This window comes from Drosophila miranda (genome assembly GCF_003369915.1).
Source record: "Drosophila miranda strain MSH22 chromosome Y unlocalized genomic scaffold, D.miranda_PacBio2.1 Contig_Y7_pilon, whole genome shotgun sequence".
NCBI lineage: Eukaryota > Metazoa > Arthropoda > Insecta > Diptera > Drosophilidae > Drosophila > Drosophila miranda.
Window position 1 is genome coordinate 212673 of NW_022881652.1, and position 23355 is coordinate 236027.

At 46.3% G+C, this 23355-nt stretch overlaps 1 protein-coding gene and 2 long non-coding RNA genes across 6 annotated transcripts; 2 read left to right on the top strand and 1 right to left on the bottom strand.

Annotated features, from left to right (window-relative positions):
• Nucleotides 1-521: 521 nt before the first annotated feature.
• On the top strand, nucleotides 522-874 carry LOC117195202. Its single transcript, XR_004474979.1, has 2 exons — nucleotides 522-660; nucleotides 738-874. It is a non-coding gene; the product is annotated as an uncharacterized LOC117195202 (long non-coding RNA).
• Nucleotides 875-13534: 12660 nt separating this feature from the next.
• LOC117195167 lies at nucleotides 13535-14632 on the top strand. 4 transcript variants are annotated; one of them, XR_004474968.1, is made up of 3 exons: nucleotides 13535-13616; nucleotides 13706-14418; nucleotides 14515-14632. It is a non-coding gene; the product is annotated as an uncharacterized LOC117195167 (long non-coding RNA). The 4 variants fall into 4 exon arrangements; XR_004474969.1 differs by lacking the exon at nucleotides 14515-14632 and having other exon boundaries at nucleotides 13706-14012; nucleotides 14332-14490; XR_004474970.1 differs by lacking the exon at nucleotides 14515-14632 and having other exon boundaries at nucleotides 13690-14490.
• Nucleotides 14633-15072: 440 nt separating this feature from the next.
• Nucleotides 15073-16614, bottom strand: LOC117195166 (rho GTPase-activating protein 19-like). The gene is made up of 3 exons (XM_033399805.1): nucleotides 16343-16614; nucleotides 16056-16276; nucleotides 15073-15993 (listed from the first exon to the last, which is right to left on the bottom strand). The coding sequence occupies exons 1-3, from the start codon at nucleotides 16420-16422 to the stop codon at nucleotides 15278-15280; spliced, it is 1017 nt and encodes a 338-aa protein (XP_033255696.1). The 5' UTR covers nucleotides 16423-16614; the 3' UTR covers nucleotides 15073-15277.
• Between the last annotated feature and the right edge of the window lie 6741 nt (nucleotides 16615-23355).

Consider the following 23355-nt stretch of genomic DNA (forward strand, 5'->3'; position numbering starts at 1 on the left):
TTTCAAGCCGGCTACAACGCTAAGCTAGGGCCAATGTTTCTTAAGGCGCGAGTTAGACGGAAAGTGGGGAACTCGATTTATGAGCTGGAAGATCTGCAAGGAAAGCTCATCGGAAGGTACCACGGGAAGGATATCCGGCAAGTGTAGCTACAAGCCAGTCAGCCTTGTGGATTCCTCAAGGCAGGCAATATCCCCAAGTCTGACTTTGGCAGGGGGTATTTTGTAAGAGGCTTGTAGCTGAGGGCGTAAACTAAATTGACCGCCAACGGCGTTGTATGGGCAGCCGTAGTCTCGCTGCTACAGGGGGTTTTGGAGTCAGGGGCTCTTAAACGGTGCTCTGAAAGGTTGGCTCCCTCTGGGGGTGAGTTAACGCTGATGGCAGGGGAAGAGAAAGAGGAGAAAGCGATGACATTCGAACGTCATCCAGCGGATCCGACCGGTCTCATAGTAGATGGGAGCGTGTCCATCTTCCTTTTGGAATTTGGATGTCGAGCGACCAACATCGCCCCGAACAGGCTAAGCAAAAATCATTAATGAAAAAGTTCCAAAGTCAAGAAAAGAATATTGTCAAAGCGCGAGTGGTATCCAGCAGCAGCAAAGCAAAAGTCGCGGGACTACGATAACTGAAGCTAGGTCGGCCACTGGGGCCAAGATTGACGGGTAAGAGGAACAAAAAGTGGGATACCACAGATCTATCGGGGCCGAATACGTTAGACGGTTCTTTCTCCCTGCACTAGATTTGGCGCCTAGCAATTTGGGCTGGCGAAGCAGCGGCGCTCCAAGCAGCTGATCCGTCGCAGCACAGAGCGAGGGAGCAGAGACGCAGAAAAAATTCAGAGAGGCTCGACCTTCGCGGGCAGCCGGATCGACGTCGGTGAGGCGGCGGCCACAAAGCGGGACGGTCGATAATCCGCGATAGCGGAAAGTTCAGCACCGGCGAAATACGAACGGAGAAAAAGGAGGAAAATAGCGCAAATCCTACCTAAACGTGCCGTGTGGCAAATACAGTTAACAAGGCCCAATTAAGATCCGCAGCACATAGGGAAGGAAAGAGTTAGTGTGTTGTTGGAGTTCAATACTCAGAGCTGCAAGGGTAATGCCCCAAAAAAATAAAGAGGGCGAGCGGAGCCAAAGGTGATGCGCGCATAGGCAGAGAGTGAAAGCGGGGGAGAGAGAGAACACGCAAGCAGCAAAGGCAGAGCCCAATAGGAGAGCGAGCGAGCTATAAAAACGCTCGCCAGCAACGGAGCCGAAGGGGGCTGGCGATAAGCCGAGAGAAGTAACATAAGTTAACATAAGAGTAAGCAGAATAGTACCGAGCAGCAGAACAGCTATTTAAGTTTACATACATATACATAAAAAGGAAATGCAGAAATGAAGAACAGCAGTGAGGGAGCATAGAGTAGGAAAAGAAGGGCAAGAGGAAGAGTGAATATGAAACTAAAACAAATCCATAAATAGATAACCTTCCATGCACAGATCAAAACAAAAAAAAATAACAAGAACCAATATGTTTATAACCGAAATGCAATAATAATACACCCGAACCCAAAATATCATATTAACCACAGTTTTGCAGCAACCATCAGAAAGCGCTTTCGACGGTGGATCCGCAGTAAAAGTGAGTTTATTTACTAGGTATTTGATTACAATCATTTGGGCATGGAAGAAATTTTCTATGGGTGTTCCGACCAAATTGCCTCACCGTTTCGTAGCCCGTAAGAATCAACATTTATATTCTATCTTTAAATTTTAATCTTTACCATTGCACATTTATTCAAATACTAGTTTATAAGTTTACCTGATCCTAGTTCAAGGGAACCAGGCCCAGGTAGCCTATGGGAGGGAACATATACCCCGTATTTTCATGTATAATTTAGTTCCAATAAATATCATTATAATGTTTAACTAAACAATTCTTATGATCTCCCCTTCCAAGCCCCTGTAGCGCGTGTCGGCACACCAAGGGGTCATGGCCGACAGATAGATGTATGGAATGGCATGACCAAGGTAGGGTGGGCAAGGAGTCCTCGAAACAGCTGAGGATCGTCCGTCTGTCTTTTAGGTAATCGTCCGTGTTATGTGGTCATTTGTAGTGAACTCTGTCCGGTGAGGTGTATGGCTTGTTTTTTTTCTTGCACGTTAAGTTTAAAATAAAGAAAGTAAAGGGCCTCGGACTATGACAATAAAACAACTCCACCCCCTTGCTGACGAGCCAGCAGCCGAAACAATACGTGCCGGTCATAGCCGAGTAATACCATCTCGCCCAAGTACTCGTTACCCATTACACATTACGGCGAAAATCTTTATCATACGGGGCAGGTATGCATATCACTCGCATGCCACAACAAAAAGGAACAACGGACGCTGCCGCCATCAAAGCCATTAAATAAAACATAAACGAATAAAAATGCTGCCATACACACTTGCAAAATCATACGGCCTGACAAATTCAAATCGAATGCAGTGCGTTGGTGATTGCTAGAATAGCCAAAAACAGACACACACACACAAACACCCATTACACTTGGGCGGCCGGACCTGTGCCGTTCGAGTTATGTGTGTCGTGTCCGCCATCGTCCTTAGTTGGTGGCCGGATCCAGTGCCATGGCATTCAGAGTGCCCTATGGTCCTGGAAAAGGAAAAATCCATCAGCCACACATACGATTAAAAAGGGCTCTCAAAATACTTACCGCCAGCCATTCAGACACACACACACAAACATCCATTACACTTGGGCGGCCGGACCTGTGCCGTTCGAGTTATGTGTGTCGTGTCCGCCATCGTCCTTAGCTGGTGGCCGGACCAGTGGCACTCGCTCTACATTAGGGCCACAATTGCCGCCGCACACACACACTCACATCCATTTCACTTTGGCGGCCGGACCCGTGTCGCCACAACACACAGGGGGACAGCAGAGCCGGCCGGTATACAGCGTAATGTTCGCATTGCGTTTGTTATGCCGGCCGGTGCTTCGTTGTAGTTGTCCTCCTGTTAGAAATAAAATAAATATAATTAATATGTTTATATGTTGTAAATGTATGTCAATTATCGTTTATTTTACCTTGTCTGCATCAATGTTCTTGTTGTAGATGTCAATCCTGTTGTTTCCGTAGTTTTTGCATGTCCGTAGATAGTTTGTCCATAGTTTTAGTTACTTGCCTGTGATATTAGGAATAAGTTTTTGTAAATTAATGTAGTTTTTTCTGTAGTTAATTGTACATTTTTCGTAGTTTCTGATTAGTTTTACCTTTTCCGTCCTCTTCTTCCCAACCTATCTGCCATTCCCATAATTCCCCTTGACACGTGGTATTACTAAAAATACCACTCAAATACTAGACTTTGACCGATAACACACCAAAAAAGCCAATTCAAATTCAAATTGCATTTATCAATGCCCAGTGTGTTATCGGCCGCCAACTTCGGCAATTACGCCCAGCACCGGTAAGTGACGATCGGCGATCGGGTCTTTCGAGTTGAGGGGGAGAGTGTGAGAGTTGGCGGACATGTGAGAGTTCCACCATGAACCTCGTCCGCCACTCTCATCTCGTCCACCCGCTTGAGAGGTTGTGATCGTCGGACGCATATTAATTGAACCATCGCCGACGCCATTAAAATAAACTGACATTGCAAGTTTGTTTGTTCGTTGCCATCATCGTTGCCCGTGTCGTTTGTCGTTTTGACTGTTTGTCGTTTATCGTTTGCCGTGTCATTTGTGCTCTGGTGCCAAAAAAATAAAGACAGTGAAGGCCAGACGACGCCAAGCCAAGCCAGGCAGCAGCCATTTTGTGTCGCCCCCCCCCCCCTCACCATTCGCCGCTGTACATGACCATTCCAAACGCGGAAAAGTGCTCCTCGCCAATCCACCACGCCCCAGCCCTTCTTTCACACCACCCACTACTATCTCCGACAAGATTTAGTTCCTGTGCTCTTCTCGCCAATTAAACAAAAACCAACAATACCACTAACAAGCCATTACAAACATCACAAACATCACAAACTAAAAGAGAAAAGAGCTCTTCTCGCCAATTAAAAATCAACAACACTAACAAGCCATTACAAACATCACAAACTAAAAGAGCCTGCAAATAAAATACAATCAAAATCAGCCAAAACAAAAATAAACTAACTTACCAAATTCAACGCAAACCTCTAAATAAATTAATTTAGCCTGCAAATAAAATGTAGCTAAAATTAGCCAAAGGAAAAGCGCAAATATACTTACTTACCAAACTCAACGCAAACCTCCCAATGGACCAATCGAACCTGTCAATAGAAAATAATTAAAATCAGTCAAAACAAAGGTTAAAAATCCAATAAATATAACAACACAAATTACCTAACTGGATTCCTGACACTTGATCACCAAACCTACAAAACATAAACCTGAAAATAAAATAATATTAAAATCAGCCAGGAGTTTCATATCATCCACAGAAAGAAGCATATGCGCCGCCGTTCTTCTTAGAGTTGCATCGGTTGGATTCGGCCAGGAAAAGAGGGACGAGGCGATGCCGCGCTTGCGTTGCCGATGCTTGGAGGTCTCCCTGTCGTCCATACCTCCGTTTCGCACCGGATGAGGGGTCCAGGAGCGGCGTTACACAATTTTTATGCCCAAGTCAAAAAAAAAAGAAAACACAAGCCAATCTTAACTTTGTTTACAAAAGCCAGTAATCGATAACTGTATAGTATTTTTCTGTATTTTTTTTATAAATGTTACCGTAATGTTAAAAAAATACCTAAATGTTAAAAAAATTGTAAATGTTTCCATAAATAATGTTATATGTTGCCAATAGTAATAAGAACATTAATAAAGAAAGCTTCAGGTCACTCTAAAGTGCCCTGAGCCAGTCAAACCATTAAAAAAGGAGGAGCATCGAACGGGCAGTGGACACATTCAACCAGGTGGCAGCGAAGTGGAGCGGCTGGCCTGCTGATAATCGTCTATCGGTTGATATGGGTTGAACATTTCAAGTGTTCCACTGGGGAGAACCCGCTTTGCACCCGGTTCCTTGTTTTGTGTTAATGCAATAGAGGTGTTTTTACCTAGATAACATTCTATTTTGTTTCAAGTATGGCACTGCACATACACACAAGCCATGGTTCGACGATAATTTACAGATAGTTTCCACTCATCATATCCTCAGAATGGATTAGTGCTTTGGGTACATTCAAGTCTTTATTACGTCGCATACAAAAGTGTTTACAGTTTCAGTTTAGCCGCATTTATGGCATAGCTGCAGGATGATCGAAATGGTGTTATATAACGAAACGGCTGGGTGCAGTGATCCATATGGATTTCTACTTCTTACGCTCTGCCTTCTCCATGGCGCGCATCATTTTGGCATCATGCTTGTCGTGATGCTCCCTTATGGCACGCTGGAGCTCCTCGCGATGACCTGCAGCGGTGTGCATGAAAGGAGCGAGTGGAATCAATGAGCTGTGTCCCAAAGGAACGAAACGGAGTGGAGACAATGTGCTACCTTGTCCGTTTTGCTTGTTAAACTGCTTGATGAGGCGACGCTTCTGGAGGACTCCGGAAGGCTCTGAATGTGCGCGTACAGCTGCGCCAGTGCAGTTGAAGTGGTTTGAAAGAGTAACGTATAAAAAAAAGGTATAAATACTGGGATCCACAAAAGGGAACATTTGGAAAAGTACCAAGAAGGGATATTGGTCTCCCTATGTTACTCAACTTTGCCGCCTCAATTCAAGTTAAAAGGTAAACGAAGGAGAGCGGGTTTTTTTTCTGTTTTTTGAGTTGAAACTTGTAAAATAATTACGGCGTCAATTCGAAAATGGAGGATTCTCAAGTTTAACGCTGTACTGGGGGGTCTCAGACTGTGCAAATCTAGCCTCGGTCTCTTGGAAGAAAAACTGTTGGCGAAGACAGACGTGCTATTTTTGTCCAGTCCAAGTATAAAGAAAAAAAAAAGAGGAATAAAAACCGGGAAAAGATCTTAACAGCTGAATACAGCAAAAAGAAAGAAATATTGTGCGTTTATAAAGGAAAAGTGTGTTAAGTTCCACTCTCAATTGGTATGTATTTCAGCGTCGCTAATATACACCACATACACTCGTGGTGTAGGGTAGTGCTTTTTTTTTTTATTGTAGGAAATTAATTTTTCAGATTGGCGGTTAGTACCGGCTTAAACTTCCCCGATATTAGGGCCTCCGCCCGCGGCAAGGGACTTATGCTCCTCGCCCAACTACAGCTCCGTACCAAAAATTCCCAGCGCTAGGCCGAGCAGCACAAAGCGGGAGGCGTAAAAGATCGGCTCATCAGTCGCTTTGCGGGCGCGAGCCACTTATGTGTCACGGACCCGCGATATATTGGAGGCCGTCCAATTCTGCGGAAATTATTAAAGCTATGTAAACGGTCAGCCAATTTCTACCCGAAATATAGCTCTGGGTCTCGACCTATTTTCTTTTCCCCATACGAAGTGCCGAGGAGTGCCCAGATGTGAAGCCGGCGGCAACGACTGTCGTTTTTTTTTATATCCATCAGTGTAACCGCTGATTCCTATTTTTATGCTATAGTGTCATTAGTGTAATTAGCTTAGTAAATTTCTTTTGGTTGTGTTTTTAAATTCTGTTCGGAAGAAATAGCAAGTGGAATGTGTGACAGGGCGAAAGTGAACAACGGTTAAACGGCAGAGGAGAGCGTGAGTTTTTTTTTGTAAAAGTATTTCTCCAGCTTTTGTTTTAGGAACGTTGCCGCAGTCCATGGAAGCGCTTTCATCGCTGTTTCAACGCATTTATTAAAACAAATCAAAGGAAGGCCGTAAGTGATCCCAAAACATAAAGATAAAATATTGGAGTTTGTTTGTTATGAGCAACTATTTATTGCATGACCGAAAAAAAAAAAACCTCACGTAGTCAGGGGCTTCGTCGCTTAAGAGAGGCTGTGCGCTCTCCCTTATGCCCTGCTGGCAACCATAAGCGCTTACGCCGCGCATAAGAACCAGCCCTCTTAAGAACAAGGCACAAAAGGGAAGATGCGGCGCACAGTTTTTACATTCCCTTTTGCATATTTATTTATTATTATCTATTTGCCTAACATAAAAGCTGGAGATATGTACCCTTCCCTTCTTTCAATTTGTAAATTTCAATCTAAAGTGTATTATTAAGAGTTAATCATTTATTAGTTTACTAGTGCGATGCATGTGCTATTGCTCAATATGAAATATAGGATTTAACATGAATCGGGGCTAGAGTTCTATATGCGGGGACCATGCTGGGCAAAGGAAGGTAATGAGGTTGGATAGGAGGCTGTAAGAGCCTTCTTTATGGGATCACCGGATGAACCGGGAGCAGTGATCATGGTAGGGTGGGCATGAGTGGTCACAACAACACCGTGGCACGACTTGTATGTGTGTATGTGTCCGTGTGTGTGTAGTTAGGTGTATTTGCTCTTGTACATATTTGTGTCGATACTTCGCTTGCACGTGAAATTTTAATGAACGTTACTGTGTCAGTATTATGATTGTTGGAGTAGAGCTGTGTCCCGTCCGTTCTGGGAAATAAAAAAACCCCCCCATTTCTTGCCGATGAGACGGAAGCCGGAACAAGCACGTGCCCGGACGGGAGACGAACCATCACCTGCTCAGCCTTCCGTGAAGGTTTGGTAATATCCAATATGCTACAGTTAGTTTATTTTTTGGCGCCCAACGTGGGGCCCCAGTTGTCGCAACTGACAACAAACCGGCAAGGCCCAAATGATTGTGAAAATTGTGGAATGTAGATGTGACCTTACATTCCCAACCAGTATCGGGACAGATGTGTCATTCTAGTTGTCATTCTGTTTTGTTTGTTTTGGCTTTATCACTTTATGCTGGATCAGCGCAGTGTGTTATTAAACTATTGCCACCGTTGTAAGTGACCAAGCGGGCTCCTAGGATGCAGGCCGGAATGATGAGTACATATAACACCGGTACCACCCCGATGCATCGAGCTTATTACTATTCGTTTCGTTCTTTCTTTCTTTATTCGTTTGTCTTCCTTTCCTTCCTGTTCCTTCTGGCCAATGCTGGAGGAATGCTCCTTTTTTTCCGGTTTGGATTATCCGATCAGGAACGGTGGGTGAAAGGCCTCAATTTGCCAGGAAGGAGTTGTGAATGGACTCATACTCATCGGGCTGGGTATCTGGTATCGCTGGATGGAAACGTGGTATAAAACTATTACCCACCGCGAAAGACCCGGACCGCCTATAGCTACGAGTTGTGGGTTATTATTAATTTCTTTATGCATGTAGTTGAGTAAATGTAGTACATGGGAAACATCATACACATACACAGACATAGATATTGTTTTTTTTGTTGGATACTGTATTTTTTTTTTTTTTTTTATTAATTTCTTAAATTTTATTTATCTATTTAATTACTTTATTATTATATTTTATATTTTATATTATGCCCGTATTTGGCAGTTGCGAGAATTTAGCAGACGAAGAATTACAAGAAAGTGTTTGCTTCATCTGCCAGGCTCAGGTGGAATATTTGGCTCAGCTCCTTACCACGTCTTGTGGTCACACTTTCCATAGGGCCTGTTTTGGCGCACAAGTGGGTTCTAAGAAGGTTTGTCCTGTCTGCAAAACGTCTTTTCAGTCATCGACGTTGAATTTATTAGACGAAACTGCTGGGGATACCGTCGGAACCTTATTGGTACCAAAAATGCCTGATACAAGGAGTAAAGCCCATGTGGGGGCTCCACAGGGAGCTTCGACGTCTGCTTCGGCCAATCAGCCGAAAACTAGGGAAGCTGGTCCGCCAGTGGTGGTAGCTCCGCCGCCTAGTAACGAGCTTCAGCGAATGATAGCCGAAGCCATGGCTGAAGCCTCGTTGACACAAACCGAGATGCTAAGCAATGCGATCGCTAATGGTTTTCAAGGTATTCTCAGCTCTCTCATGGGCCAATTGGCAAATACAGCGGATGTTCCTTCGAGGGATAACCAAGCTGGAGAAGGATCGGCAGGACGGCCGACACCTTTGCCCGGGTTTCAGGGTTTCGAAACAGCCAGCAGGAATTCCCCCATGAGTGTGGATATTCGACCAGAGCGTGTTATTCAAATTTTAGTCAATTGGAAGCTTAGGTTCTCTGGGCGGACTGGAATTTCCATCGACGATTTCATTTATCGGGTAGAAGCGCTCACGATCCAAACATTGGACGGGAATTTCGAGTTGCTTTCGAGATACGTGATCAATCTCTTTGAGGGAAGTGCCAGTGACTGGTATTGGCGCTACCATAAGAGTGTTAGGACGGTCGTTTGGGCCGACCTTAAATCTTCATTGTTAGTACGATTCAAGGATGCGAGGACAGACGTCAACATTCGAGCTGCAATAGACCGAAGGAAGCAGAAGGAGAACGAATCATTTGATGAGTTCTACGAAGCGATTGTCCGACTGGCAGATACCCTGACAACGCCCTTGTCAGAAGGTTCCCTGATGGAGTCACTCCGATCCAATTTATTGCCGGAGATACAGCATGAACTGCTATATGAAAAGATCTTTAGCATTGCACAGTTAAGACACTTGGTGAAGACTCGGGAACTGTTCATGCAAACTGTTGGTAAAGATCCGGTGGCTAGACCACGACCAGCACCAAGACGGTTGGTTCACGCGGTAGAAAGCCCAGGGCAAGAGGAGTCAGACGAAAGTGATGGGGAGATAGCAGCGTTCAACTTAGTCTGTTGGAACTGCCGTGGTAATGGTCATCGCTACCAGGATTGCGTAGCAGAGCGAGTAGTTTTTTGCTATGGGTGTGGCCAGCCTGACACTTACAAGCCGTCCTGCCAAAAATGCCAAGCAACAAAAAACACCCAAGTGCGTGCACCCTTGAAAAGTGCACGCAGACCATCAGCGTCCAAAGCGACGAACACCGAGTAGCGATAGAAGCTGCTACGCAATTCCCAATCCCAATAGTAAACAATAATTTAACCATAGTTAATAAGAAAATAACACAGGAAGAAAAAGAGGATAGGGAGTCTAAACGGAAGGCACGAGCTAAAGTACGTCGGGAAGAATTTGTCAGAAATCTTAGGTTAGAGAAAAAAGCTCTGGTATCGTCAATAATATCAGAAGATCTCAGGCCATATGCAGAGGTCACATTATTAGACAGAAAGCTTGTTGGATTAATGGATACAGGGGCATCTATTAGTTGCATTGGTGGAGATTTGGCCAGCGAGCTGCTTGAAAGCCAATTTCAATTTAAGCCCATGACATCCACAGTTCGGACAGCGGGTGGGCAGTCTCAGAGAGTGGTGGGGAAGCTTAAAGCGGAAGTGGGCTATAAAGGTGTTACCAGGTCTGTTACCCTATACATCGTTCCAACCCTAACGCAGCCTCTGTATCTGGGCATTAACTTTTGGACCGAATTTGGCTTATTGCCAGCCGATTTGTATCCACAAGGAAGTGCTAATGACACGGTGAACCATTGCGATGAGGTGTGGAAGCCAGAAAACCAACGTCCTTTATCGGAGGTGCAACGAGAACAACTGAATAGAACCATTCAGTGTCTTCCGTCTTTCGCGGATAATGGTTTAGGAAAAACCACGTTGTTGTCCCATGTAATAGATGTAGGGGAGGCAAAGCCCACAAAACAACGACACTATGCAGTGTCCCCAGCTATCGAGAAATTAATGTATGAGGAGTTGGATCGCATGTTAGCGCTAGGGGTCATCGAAGAATCCAACAGTGCGTGGTCTTGTCCGGTAGTACTCGTCCGGAAGCCGGAGAAGGTTCGTCTTTGTATAGACAGCCGCAAGCTGAACGAGGTGACTCGGAAGGATGCGTATCCCATGCCGCTCATAGATGGGATCTTAAGCCGGTTACCAAAGGCAGAATACATAACTAGCCTCGACCTGAAAGATGCCTACTGGCAAATACCGCTAGAAGAAGGTTCTAGGGATAAAACAGCATTCACAGTGCCTGGACTGCCGCTTTACCAGTTTAAAGTTATGCCGTTCGGGCTTACCAATGCGCCGTCTACTATGTCCAAACTTATGGACCGCATTATTCCAGCCAATCTTCGAAACGAAGTGTTTATATACTTGGATGACCTGCTTATAGTGTCAGACAGCAGAGAAGCTGTCTGCAGCGGGGCTTACAATTAATATACAGAAGAGCAAGTTCTGTGTGCCTGAGGTCTGCTATCTGGGGCATGTAGTGGGTCACGGTATTATAGGCATGGACTTGGACAAAATAGAGGCCATTAAGGAGTATCCTGCTCCGAAGTCGGTGAAACAGTTGCGTCGATTCTTGGGTATGACGGGATGGTACCACAAATTTATAAAGAATTTTGCGGCTATTGCGGCGCCTCTGATGGACGCCCTGAAGCAGAAACGCCAGTTCATTTGGTCCGAAGAAGCAGAAGCTGCATTCACAGCTCTGAAGAACTCAATGTGTGAAGCTCCCGTCTTACACACACCGAATTTTGAAAAGCCTTTCTTTATCCACTGCGACGCTAGTCACTCAGGAGTAGGAGGGGTACTGATGCAGATAAACGAAGAGGGCGATGAAGTACCAATTGCCTTTATGTCACGAAAATTGAATAAGTGCCAACGTGCTTACTCGGTGACGGAAAAGGAATGCTTAGCTGCCATTCTGAGCATCAAGAAATTTCGCGCTTATGTAGAGGGACATCAATTTACGGTGATAACCGACCATGCCTCCTTGAAGTGGCTGATGTCCCAATCAGATCTGGGTAGCAGACTGGCCAGATGGGCTTTGAAGCTTCAGGGGTATTCCTTTAATATTAGCCACCGAAAAGGGTCTCGAAACATCGTTCCAGACGCATTGTCTCGGGTCTTTTCCTCAGATTTGTCAGAGATCGAACCAGAAGAAAGGATCGATTTGGAGTCGGAGCACTTTAGTTCGACGGATTACGTTTCCCTTAGGGCTAAAGTAGCGAGTAGTCAGGCTCAGATGCCAGATGTAAAGGTGGTAGGCAGGCATATATATCGTCGCACCGAGCACGCAACAGGCGAAAGGGTAGCGGATGAACTCTGTTGGAAAATTTGGATTCCCAAGGGGCTCATAGATTCGGTCCTGAAAATGGCTCACGAGCCCTCCCTACCTGCACACGGAGGCATAAATAAAACGCTCGAAAAGGTTCGGCGCTACTATTATTGACCGACGTTGTTAAAAGATTTCAAAGAGTTCATAAACCGGTGTGAAATTTGTAAGTGTACTAAGCATCCAAATAGACCTTTAAGACCGCCACTAGCAAAAACGGGGGAAACAGAACGGTTCTTCCAGAAGCTCTACGTAGATTTTCTGGGACCGTATCCTAGAAGTCGTAGTGGGAATGTCGGGATATTTGTGGTGCTAGATCATTTTTCCAAATTTCCGTTTATTAAACCCGTAAGAAAATTTACCGCCGACGCCATCGTACCATACATTGAGGAACAATTATTTCACTGCTTTGGAGTGCCGGAAAAGCTAGTCTCGGACAACGGCGTCCAATTTAAGTCCCATGCATTCAACTCCTTGCTTCAGAAGTATGGCATAGAGCACGCTTACACCGCCGTTTACGCTCCGCAGGCTAACGCGTCCGAGCGAGTTAACAGATCTATCTTGGCAGCAATCAAAGCCTACATAAATACTGACCAAGGTAACTGGGATAAGCAGCTCAGCAGTGTAGCATGTGCGTTAAGATCGGCTGTGCACAGTGCCGTAAAGGCGAGTCCATACCAGTTGGCGTTTGGGCAACAGATGATCACGAATGGTACCACGTATCAGTTGTTGAGGCAGCTAGAGATGTTAGAAGATCGTTGGGTGCATTTTTCTAGGGACGACTCATTTGACCTGATGCGTGGCACGGCAAAGGCGGCAATGAGGGCTCAGCACGAACGAAATGAAAATACGTATAACCTTCGAAGTAAGGAGGTATCATTCAGAGTGGGACAGGAGGTTTATCGTCGAAATTTCCAGCAAAGTAATTTCGTGAAAGGATTTAATGCCAAGTTGGCTCCCGTTTTTGTGAAGTCCCGGGTAAGGCGACAGTTGGGTCAAGCCTATTACGAGCTAGAGGATCTGCAAGGACGTCTGATCGGCAAATTCCATGCCAAAGATATCAAACAGTAGCACCATGGTTAAAAATCGCTCTAAGTGGGAATCACCCTTTTGGTCCTTCTCCCCAAAGTGTGATTTTGGTAGGGGGGATTTGAAGTGGTTTGAAAGAGTAACGTATAAAAAAATGGTATAAATACTGGGATCCACAAAAGGGAACATTTGGAAAAGTACCAAGAAGGGATATTGGTCTCCCTATGTTACTCAACTTTGCCGCCTCAATTCAAGTTAAAAGGTAAACGAAGGAGAGCGGGTTTTTTTTCTGTTTTTTGAGTTGAAACTTGTAAAATAATTACGGCGTCAATTCGAAAATGGAGGATTCTCAAGTTTAACGCTGTACTGGGGGGTCTCAGACTGTGCAGATCTAGCCTCGGTCTCTTGGAAGAAAAACTGTTGGCGAAGACAGACGTGATATTTTTGTCCAGTCCAAGTATAAAGAAAAAAAAAAGAGGAATAAAAACCGGGAAAATATCTTAACAGCTGAATACAGCAAAAAGAAAGAAATATTGTGCGTTTATAAAGTAAAAGTGTGTTAAGTGCCAATCTCAATTGGTATGTATTTCAGCGTCGCTAATATACACCACATACACTCGTGGTGTAGGGTAGTGCTTTTTTTTTATTGTAGGAAATTAATTTTTCAGATTGGCGGTTAGTACCGGCTTAAACTTCGGGCAATCGTTTGGGTACCTGTCTGAACCCCAATACGAAAGCTCGTAACAACAATTTCCCCGATATTAGGGCCTCCGCCCGCGGCAAGGGACTTATGCTCCTCGCCCAACTACAGCTCCGTACCAAAAATTCCCAGCGCTAGGCCGAGCAGCACAAAGCGGGAGGCGTAAAAGATCGGCTCATCAGTCGCTTTGTGGGCGCGAGCCACTTATGTGTCACGGACCCGCGATATATTGGAGGCCGTCCAATTCTGCGGAAATTATTAAAGCTATGTAAACGGTCAGCCAATTTCTACCCGAAATATAGATCTGGGTCTCGACCTTTTTTCGTTTCCCCATACGAAGTGCCGAGGAGTGCCCAGATGTGAAGCCGGCGGCAACGACTGTCGTTTTTTTTTATATCCATCAGTGTAACCGCTGATTCCTATTTTTATGCTATAGTGTCATTAGTGTAATTAGCTTAGTAAATTTCATTTGGTTGTGTTTTTAAATTCTGTTCGGAAGAAATAGCAAGTGGAATGTGTGACAGGGCGAAAGTGAACAACGGATAAACGGCAGAGGAGAGCGTGAGTTTTTTTTTTGTAAAAGTATTTCTCCAGCTTTCGTTTTAGGAACGTTGCCGCAGTCCATGGAAGCGCTTTCATCGCTGTTTCAACGCATTTATTAAAACAAATCAAAGGAAGGCCGTAAGTGATCCCAAAACATAAAGATAAAATATTGGAGTTTGTTTGTTATGAGCAACTATTTATTGCATGACCGAAAAAAAAAAAAACCTCACGTAGTCAGGGGCTTCGTCGCTTAAGAGAGGCTGTGCGCTCTCCCTTATGCCCTGCTGGCAACCATAAGCGCTTACGCCGCGCATAAGAACCAGCCCTCTTAAGAACAAGGCACAAAAGGGAAGATGCGGCGCACAGTTTTTACATTCCCTTTTGCATATTTATTTATTATTATCTATTTGCCTAACATAAAAGCTGGAGATATGTACCCTTCCCTTCTTTCAATTTGTAAATTTCAATCTAAAGTGTATTATTAAGAGTTAATCATTTATTAGTTTACTAGTGCGATGCATGTGCTATTGCTCAATATGAAATATAGGATTTAACATGAATCGGGGCTAGAGTTCTATATGCGGGGACCATGCTGGGCAAAGGAAGGTAATGAGGTTGGATAGGAGGCTGTAAGAGCCTTCTTTATGGGATCACCGGATGAACCGGGAGCAGTGATCATGGTAGGGTGGGCATGAGTGGTCACAACAACACCGTGGCACGACTTGTATGTGTGTATGTGTCCGTGTGTGTGTAGTTAGGTGTATTTGCTCTTGTACATATTTGTGTCGATACTTCGCTTGCACGTGAAATTTTAATGAACGTTACTGTGTCAGTATTATGATTGTTGGAGTAGAGCTGTGTCCCGTCCGTTCTGGGAAATAAAAAAACCCTCCCATTTCTTGCCGATGAGACGGAAGCCGGAACAAGCACGTGCCCGGACGGGAGGCGAACCATCACCTGCTCAGCCTTCCGTGAAGGTTTGGTAATATCCAATATGCTACACAGTGTCCGTGTAATTGCTGTTGTTTGCCGCTGCCGTGGCGGCACGATCTACAAAAGTGTACACCGTGTTGACCGTCGAGTCGTCCGAGATGGATTCTTCAAGGGTTTGCTCCGGTGACATGGTTTTTTTGCGTTTGCGCTCAAGAAAGTACGCCCGAATATCGGTGGCTAGCTTTCCGGGAACTTCGAAGATTTCCAGACCCTGCTGAATCATGTAGGACACAATGCTGGACATCTTCTTCGCCGTATAGTGGGGCGCCTCAGGCGGCATTTGCCTGGGGCAAATCAGGTGCGGTGTAAACAAGATGGCCAAATTCTCCGCGGACATCTTGTTGCTCTCCTCACGCGCTGCCACCGAATGGAGCATTTTAATAATGTGCTGCAGTAACTCGCGATGCTCTTCGGGGAGCAGGAGAAGGAGCAGCTGCACCGCGTTGAGAAGATGTTGTTGGCGCTCTGCGGTAGCCGCCACCTGACCCCTCATTAATGCCTGGCTAAGCGGTGCTATCTGAAGATGTGCTGGATAGTGGGCGTCTGTAAGCAAAGGCGCTGGCAGCTCGGCCAGAAAGCTCTTAAAAACAGTGGCACAGTCGTGAGCCGAGAATCCTGTCAGTTCCAAATCCAAGGGCTGGTCGTGCTGTATGTGCATTCGTAGCTCGTTCTGCCTGGAAACGGCTCCTGTCTTGCGAAATAGTCCCTCCTGGGTGAGATCTGCAGAATAGCATTTCCGCATTTAGAATAATTCAATTTTCCGGACTCTCCCTGTCACTTACTCTTCTCCAGCATAAGAAACTCTTTGAGCTCCTCCAGGTGCATCAGAAAGCCTGCATCAATTTGTTGCTGCAGCGTTTCAGTGGGACTGTTGCCCGCCGACTTACTGCCTGCCCCAGCCGTGCAGCCTGTGGCAGGTCCGCGATTCTTCTTGGAGAGGCGATTCCACTTCTTTATCTTGCCCTTATCTTCGTAGACGATTTCATGGCACGGCATGTCGAACCTGCAACCCATAAATCGGTAAGCACTATATTTCGATGGGATGGCAGCGTCGCTCGTGGCAACTTACTCGTCGGTGTTTAGTTCCAGCTCGAAGGAGAGGTGCATGCGCACCAGAGACTTGTATTTTTCATAATTGCTGTTGCGCATGCGTGTCGCTAGGTCGCGGTCATTAAATTCATTGATGTTGTCTTATTCCATGTCCATTGTTATACGCAAGGGCGTATACAGGGCGACAGCAGTAGCCAAAGCAACAAAACAACAACAGCACAAACGAAAAGGACTTCCGTAGATTCGAATCCCAGCACTCACACGCTCACTTTAACAAATATTACTTTTCTAAAAGTACATTATAGAAGGTTTGTGGCCTGACAGCATATTTGTTGATAGCTTTGCTGGTGGAATTTAATTGCGGAAAATTGGGCGAGACGCGCTGCAAAAATTGAAATATTGAACTGGCAGAGCTGTCACTGGCGTCCAAAGAACATTTTGTGCGAAAACGCCATGTCAATGTTAAAGAATTATAAGCTGTACACTAATGCTTCTTTATTTACAGCTGAAATTAGTTAGTAAATCTCTTAAAGAACTCGAAATTACAAATTTCGGACCAGCCGATTGAGGCGCCCATACACATGGCGCCAAAGCTGGCCGATAAACCGGCTATATACTGTGGTAGGACCGATCCCTTGGACATGTTGTGTTCTGTTCTGTTCTGTTCTCCGTGATGCAAAAAATGGAACTGAAACTGACACGCAGACCGTTATTTGGCTTGACAAATTGCCCTGCATGAGATAACCAAAGCGTCGACGCTGGCGTACAACTGGCACGCTGGCAGAGGGGGAAATACTTGAAGTTGGAGAGAGTCGTAAATCAGATTCTACAGTTTCCCTTTAGAACGGCGGCGGAGGCAGAGGTGTGGAAAGCGCGCTTTAACGTAAGCAAAAGTCCCCAAAAAGCAATCGGAATCTGAAACAGCTAATTAAATGACTGCTGATATGCCACCGCCACCTCCACCCACCCCCAATACACTCACCCCGCCTATTGTTATAAGAACAATCAAGTGCCTCTATAACAATCCGTTCGCTGCCAGTCGGCTATCTGGAGCTACTGATTATACTTTTGCGCGGAACTTAGGCACTTTATATTTCATCTTGCTACGCTACGAAAATGGTATTTATTACACACAGATTGAATCAGTATCGGATCACCGCAAAATTATATATCTGCTATAGGAAACATCTGCCAGAACTATAATTTGTACTGGATCGTGCTTTAATATCACTATACGCTCATACATAAGTACCAAATATAGATGGTTGGGTATGTTGCGTGGGGAGCCCAACATCCATTTTGAAAGATACAGATTTATTGGTCATCTGACTTTAGGAGCACATGCATGCAGGATACTTCCATAATAGCATAATAGATAATAGCATTACCTACCAAAATAATTGAATGGGCGTAAATCGCCTGGAGAGCATCTAATCTGGCTCTTAACACACATCATCGTACTCATCACGCCGAAAACACATGTAGGTAGGTTTCTAAGCTGTGACAAAATTCCTATTCCAACGGTCACATGGCGGTCAAGTTATCAGGAAAGTGGCGTCCTCATTGATGTTGATCGTTTGGATTTGAATTTGTATACGCGTGGGGAGGAGCATCGAACGGGCAGTGCACACATTCAACCAGCAGCATCCACACAGCCATCACCACGACCAACTGCAAATACGCACCATGACGCCGCAGCCATATCGTACTCCGAATCCGATATGGACTGTGAAGCAATTGACGACGAGGATGACGACGAATGGACCGACCACGATCCATTCGACGATCTGGAGGGTCTGGGCCAAGTGTGAAGGGCCCAAATCGCCAGCGCACGCGAAAGCATGCGTTCGGGCGGCGCCTATTGATGTGCCCAATCGGCGATTCAGAGACAGCCACTGCAACAAAGAAAAACAGTCAATACACGACAATACGAAAAACTGCCAAAACACACGGAATCCACACGTACCTGCCAATACACAGACAGAGCTGCCCCTCCAACAGCTGCCACCAACACTGACAATTTCCTGCCAAATGGGCGGAAAAGGAGGCCTCTTTTGATGACGCTGCCACCACACCATCACAATGACGTCACGCCATTTCAAACATACAGCTGCCATTCCAACGACGACGCAGATGCTGGCGCCTGTTGCCGCTCCACTGGGTAACACCCGTCTCTCATGCCAATTATGTGAGGGCGGGATGGCCTGGTGTTGAGCCGCCGGACGCCAGCAAATACTGCAAACGAAAAAGGAGAATCAGGAGAGAGGCTGCCAATAAATACATATACTCACCTGCAAACGTCTCTCACGCCAACACCAACCAGACAAGGGTCGCCAGCAACAGCATCCAAACGCCGACAAGTACCTGCAAATAAACACAAATTAAAACGAGGGGGAACGTTGTGAGTTGCTGCGGACACCGCAACTCTACAGTTATACCCGATACTAAGTCAGTATGGCTCTCCTCCGGCAGACGCCGCTAATATTAAACGACACGACAAGGAGTGCGTGCGAGAGAGACAGAAAATCAGTCTTAGCGTGACGTCGGGGGCTGCGTAGCCAGTGCAAATTGATTTGTTCCTTTTGCCTATAAAAATGATTTGATCTGATCCAGATTCAGCAATCTGATAGACATGGTCATTATCTATGAGTCTGCGTTTTTAGTTTTCTCGAATATGCAATATTGTGGATGCAACAGATTTTCGTCCTTTGTGGGGGCGGAAAAGGGTGGGGCGAAATTCTGAGATATACGTTTTATAGTGAGATCTAACAGAAGTGCGGATACCAAATTTGGTTACTCTAGCCTTAATAGTCTCTGAGATTTGTGGATGCCCCAGATTTTCGTCCCTTGCGGGGGCGGAAGGGGGTGTGGCGAAATTTGGACACGAAACGGTCAAGGTCCGATATCACAGGATTGTGGATACCAAATTTGTTTGCTCTGGCTCTTATAGGTTCTGAGATCCTTGAACTCATATTTCGCAATTGGCAAAGCCGACCATGAAACCTGTGTGTTAGAGAGAGACAGAGCGAGAAAGAATGAAATTGTTTTCTTGATTCTGGCTATAATAATTATACGATCTGGTTCAGATTTTACACTCTAGAACATATAATCATCCTCTACGATTCTGCGTTTTTAGTTTTATCGTATGCCACAGATTTTCGTCCTTTGTGGGGGCGGAAGTGGGCTGGGCGAAGTTTTGAAATATTTTTGTAGCAGTGACATATCACAGAAGTCTGGATCCAAAACATCGTTGCTCTAGATCTTATAGTCTTTGAGCACTAGGCGCTGAAGGGGACGGACGGACGGACGGACGGACAGACGGACAGACAGACAGGGCTCAATCGACTCGGCTATTGATGCTGATCAAGAATATATATACTTTATGGGGTCGGAAACGATTCCTTCTGGACGTTACACACATCCACTTTTACCACAAATCTAATATACCCCAATACTCATTTTGAGTATCGGGTATAATCACACGCCAAAGCAAACACCTCCTCAACTGGGTGGCCGGACCAGCAGCCACTCAAAACGCCATTACAAACCGACGATGAACGTGGCCGAGGAGGCCAGGCCAATCCAACTGACAGCGCATCCTGGGTGGCCGGACCAGCAGCCACTCGGATTCGGCCAACAATTAAAATCGACAACGTATCCTGGTGGCCGGACCAGTTCGCCACTTGGATGCGGCCAATAAAACAATTCGTTGGCATCACACACCGATGTCAATGCCACTCCATCCCACGATCGCATCTCGGGTGGCCGGACCAGTGCCACTCGGTCTGCTGCACCAAACCAACAGACAGATGCAACGTGGGCGGCCGGACCAGAGCCGCTTGCCATCAACAGCACCATCATTGCCCACGATGCACGCCAATACTCACATCCAGCCAATAAACAACACACAGGGGGACAACAGAGCCGGCCGGTATACAGCGTAATGTTCGCATTGCGTTTGTTATGCCGGCCGGTGCTTCGTTGTAGTTGTCCTCCTGTTAGAAATAAAATAAATATAATTAATATGTTTATATGTTGTAAATGTATGTCAATTATCGTTTATTTTACCTTGTCTGCATCAATGTTCTTGTTGTAGATGTCAATCCTGTTGTTTCCGTAGTTTTTGCATGTCCGTAGATAGTTTGTCCATAGTTTTAGTTACTTGCCTGTGATATTAGGAATAAGTTTTTGTAAATTAATGTAGTTTTTTCTGTAGTTAATTGTAAATTTTCGTAGTTTTCTAATTAGTTTTACCTTCTTACTCTTCTTCCCAACCTATTTGCCATTCCCATAATTCCCCTTGACACGTGGTATTACCGAAATACCACGCAAATACCAGACTTTGACCGATAACACACAAAAAAGCCAATTCAAATTTAAAATGCATATATCAATGCCCAGTGTGTTATCGGTCGCAACTTCGGCAATTATGCCCAGCCAATCCCTCACCCACCCCATCCACCCACTTCAAAGCAACTAAATGCCAAATGCGGTTGTGCAGGAGCAAAATTAACACTGCCAACCATCGCCACTCTGCCAAACGCCATTTCAACCGCCCACAAGATGCTATGCGGTCGACTCTTCGGAGCGTCTCGCGCCCGGATCGGAAGATCCGGAAGTTTAAAGTATCCGGGCGGTTATACGGGAGCAGGCAAATTTCCCCCTTCCCATCCCATCCCCCGACAACAGAGCAGCCAATACACAAGGAACAGAGAACATGAGACATGAGCCATTGACAAGCAACAACACACACAGCCACTAAATCAGGAAAGCCATTAAATTTCCATTGCCTACTTATCGGTGCTGCTACCCTCGGACTACTTTCATCTCACTCAATATTGGGGTGAGTGAAAGTGGAACCGGGGGTGAGAGCACCGGTAAATGACGATCGGCGATCGGGTCTTTCGAGTTGAGGGGGAGAGTATGGGAGTTGGCGGACATGTGAGTGTTCCACCATGAACCTCGTCCGCCATTCTCATCTCGTCCACCCGCTCGAGAGGTTGTGATCGTCGGACGTGCCATAACCGTTTCGTGTCGTGTCGCTTTTGATTGTTCTGTGCCGTGTCGCCATTGACGTTTTTTTCTGTGTTGCCCTGTTCTTTTTGTGGTGTCTGTTGTGTGCCGTGCCGTGCCGCCCTTCCTCCACCACACCCATTACTATCTATGACAAACTTTTGTTCCCGTGCACGTCACAAATCAAAAAAAAGTGATCTACGCCCCCTTTCCTGTCGCTCGACCTCATTGGTGGATCTGACAAGTGACATGCCATCAACTTCAGCTGCCGCTGCAGCCAAGTTGATGCAGGCCCCGTCCGCTGCACTGTTAACCAAGCCATTGCTAGCCCCCCCGCTGCCATGCCAACCAGAGCCTCTGCTGCAGCTGCCTGTGCTGCCAAAGCCACCGCCCCTACTCGCGTAGCTGCCGCCGCAGCTAAACGCCCCCCAGCTGCTACAGTTCCTACTACTGCTAGTGCTGCTCGTGTAGCTGCCCACGCTGCTCAACGTTCTCCAGTTTCTACTGGTGCCCTTGCAGCACCTGTGCAGAGCCAGCCGACTCTGTGCGAGATCCTCAGGGAGCAGCGGGAGAAACTGGCAATGGAAAGGAAAGCAACTGCCAAGCTGATGGCAGAGTATGAGGCCCGGAACAAGAAGCGGACGACCACCTTGGGCTCGCCGATTATAAAGGCGTCGGCCCAGAAGATTAAGCGGACAGCAATCACCAAGGAGAAGCCTGACTCTAGCCAGAGGAATATCACGAACTACTTCGATATACTCTCGGATGCTGACGACGTAGCAAATGACGACATGGATGTTGACACTGACTGCAGCGAGGGAGAGACGGAAGCCGAGGAACCTGTTCCCACAAACAGGCCCTCTACTTCTCACACCACCCCCCCCGCCTGCCCCTACCACTGCGCACGCACCCAATGCTGCTGCTACAGCTGACGCCAGAATTGTGCGGCCAGCCCCTATATACATTCCCAATGTCTGTAAAATCGTTCCCCTGCTCCAATGCATTGACAATGCCATTGGCGCACATATGACACTAAGACTGCCAACAATGGATCTCTTAAAGTCATGTGCCATACAATAGATGGCTATAGGGCCCTAATTCGGCTCTTATCTGAGGGGGAAGGTGTGGATTACCATACGTTTCGCCTGCGAAGCGAAAGGGGTATGCGTATCGTCATACGTCACCTGCACCGCTCCACACCCACAGACTGGGTGCGCGAACAGCTCGGAAGACTTGGATACAAGGTGAGGCATATTGCCAATATACTTAAACGATATACAAAGGAGCCATTGGACCTATTCGAGGTCGAGCTTGAGCCCCAGGAGAATAACAGCAGTATTTATGAGCTAACGGCAATTTGCAGCCAAAGGATCAAGGTCGAGAAGCCCATACGCGCGCCAGGCGTTCCCCAGTGCCACAAGTGCCAGATGTCTGGGCACTCCAAGAACTACTGCAACCGAGCAGTCATATGCCTGAAGTGTGGGGAGAAGCATGACCCCAAGGACTGCCCCAAGAAGCGGGAGGATGTGCCGAAATGCTCCAACTGTAATGGTCCCCATGTTGCCAGCTACCGTGGCTGCATCAAATACAAAGAGTACTGCAACAGAAGGAATAACGGATTAGAAAAGACCAACAGGATGTTGAGTAAACTTTCAATGCCTACCTTACCCGCCGCTCAGGGTTTGCGGCGTCCCCGCCAGCCACCCGTCATGAACCAGCAGGGCTTTCCAGCACTGCAGCAGCCGGGCCACCGGCGATCGCGCTCAGGCGCAAGAGCTCCTGCTCCTCCAGCTCAGATGAGCAGCTATGCCGATGCACTCCGCACAAGGCAGCCAGCGAGTCATTCCCAGCCTCTTCCAGGGAGGCAAGTATGGCAGTCAGTGCTAGCATCCAGGCTAATTCTTATGCCAGTAATGTATAATACTAGCACTAATTACTCCAATTGACAAGCAATAGCTCTGGCTGCCCCGGACCAGTGGGCAGAGGAGAAACGAAAACAAACAAAACAAATAGAAGTCA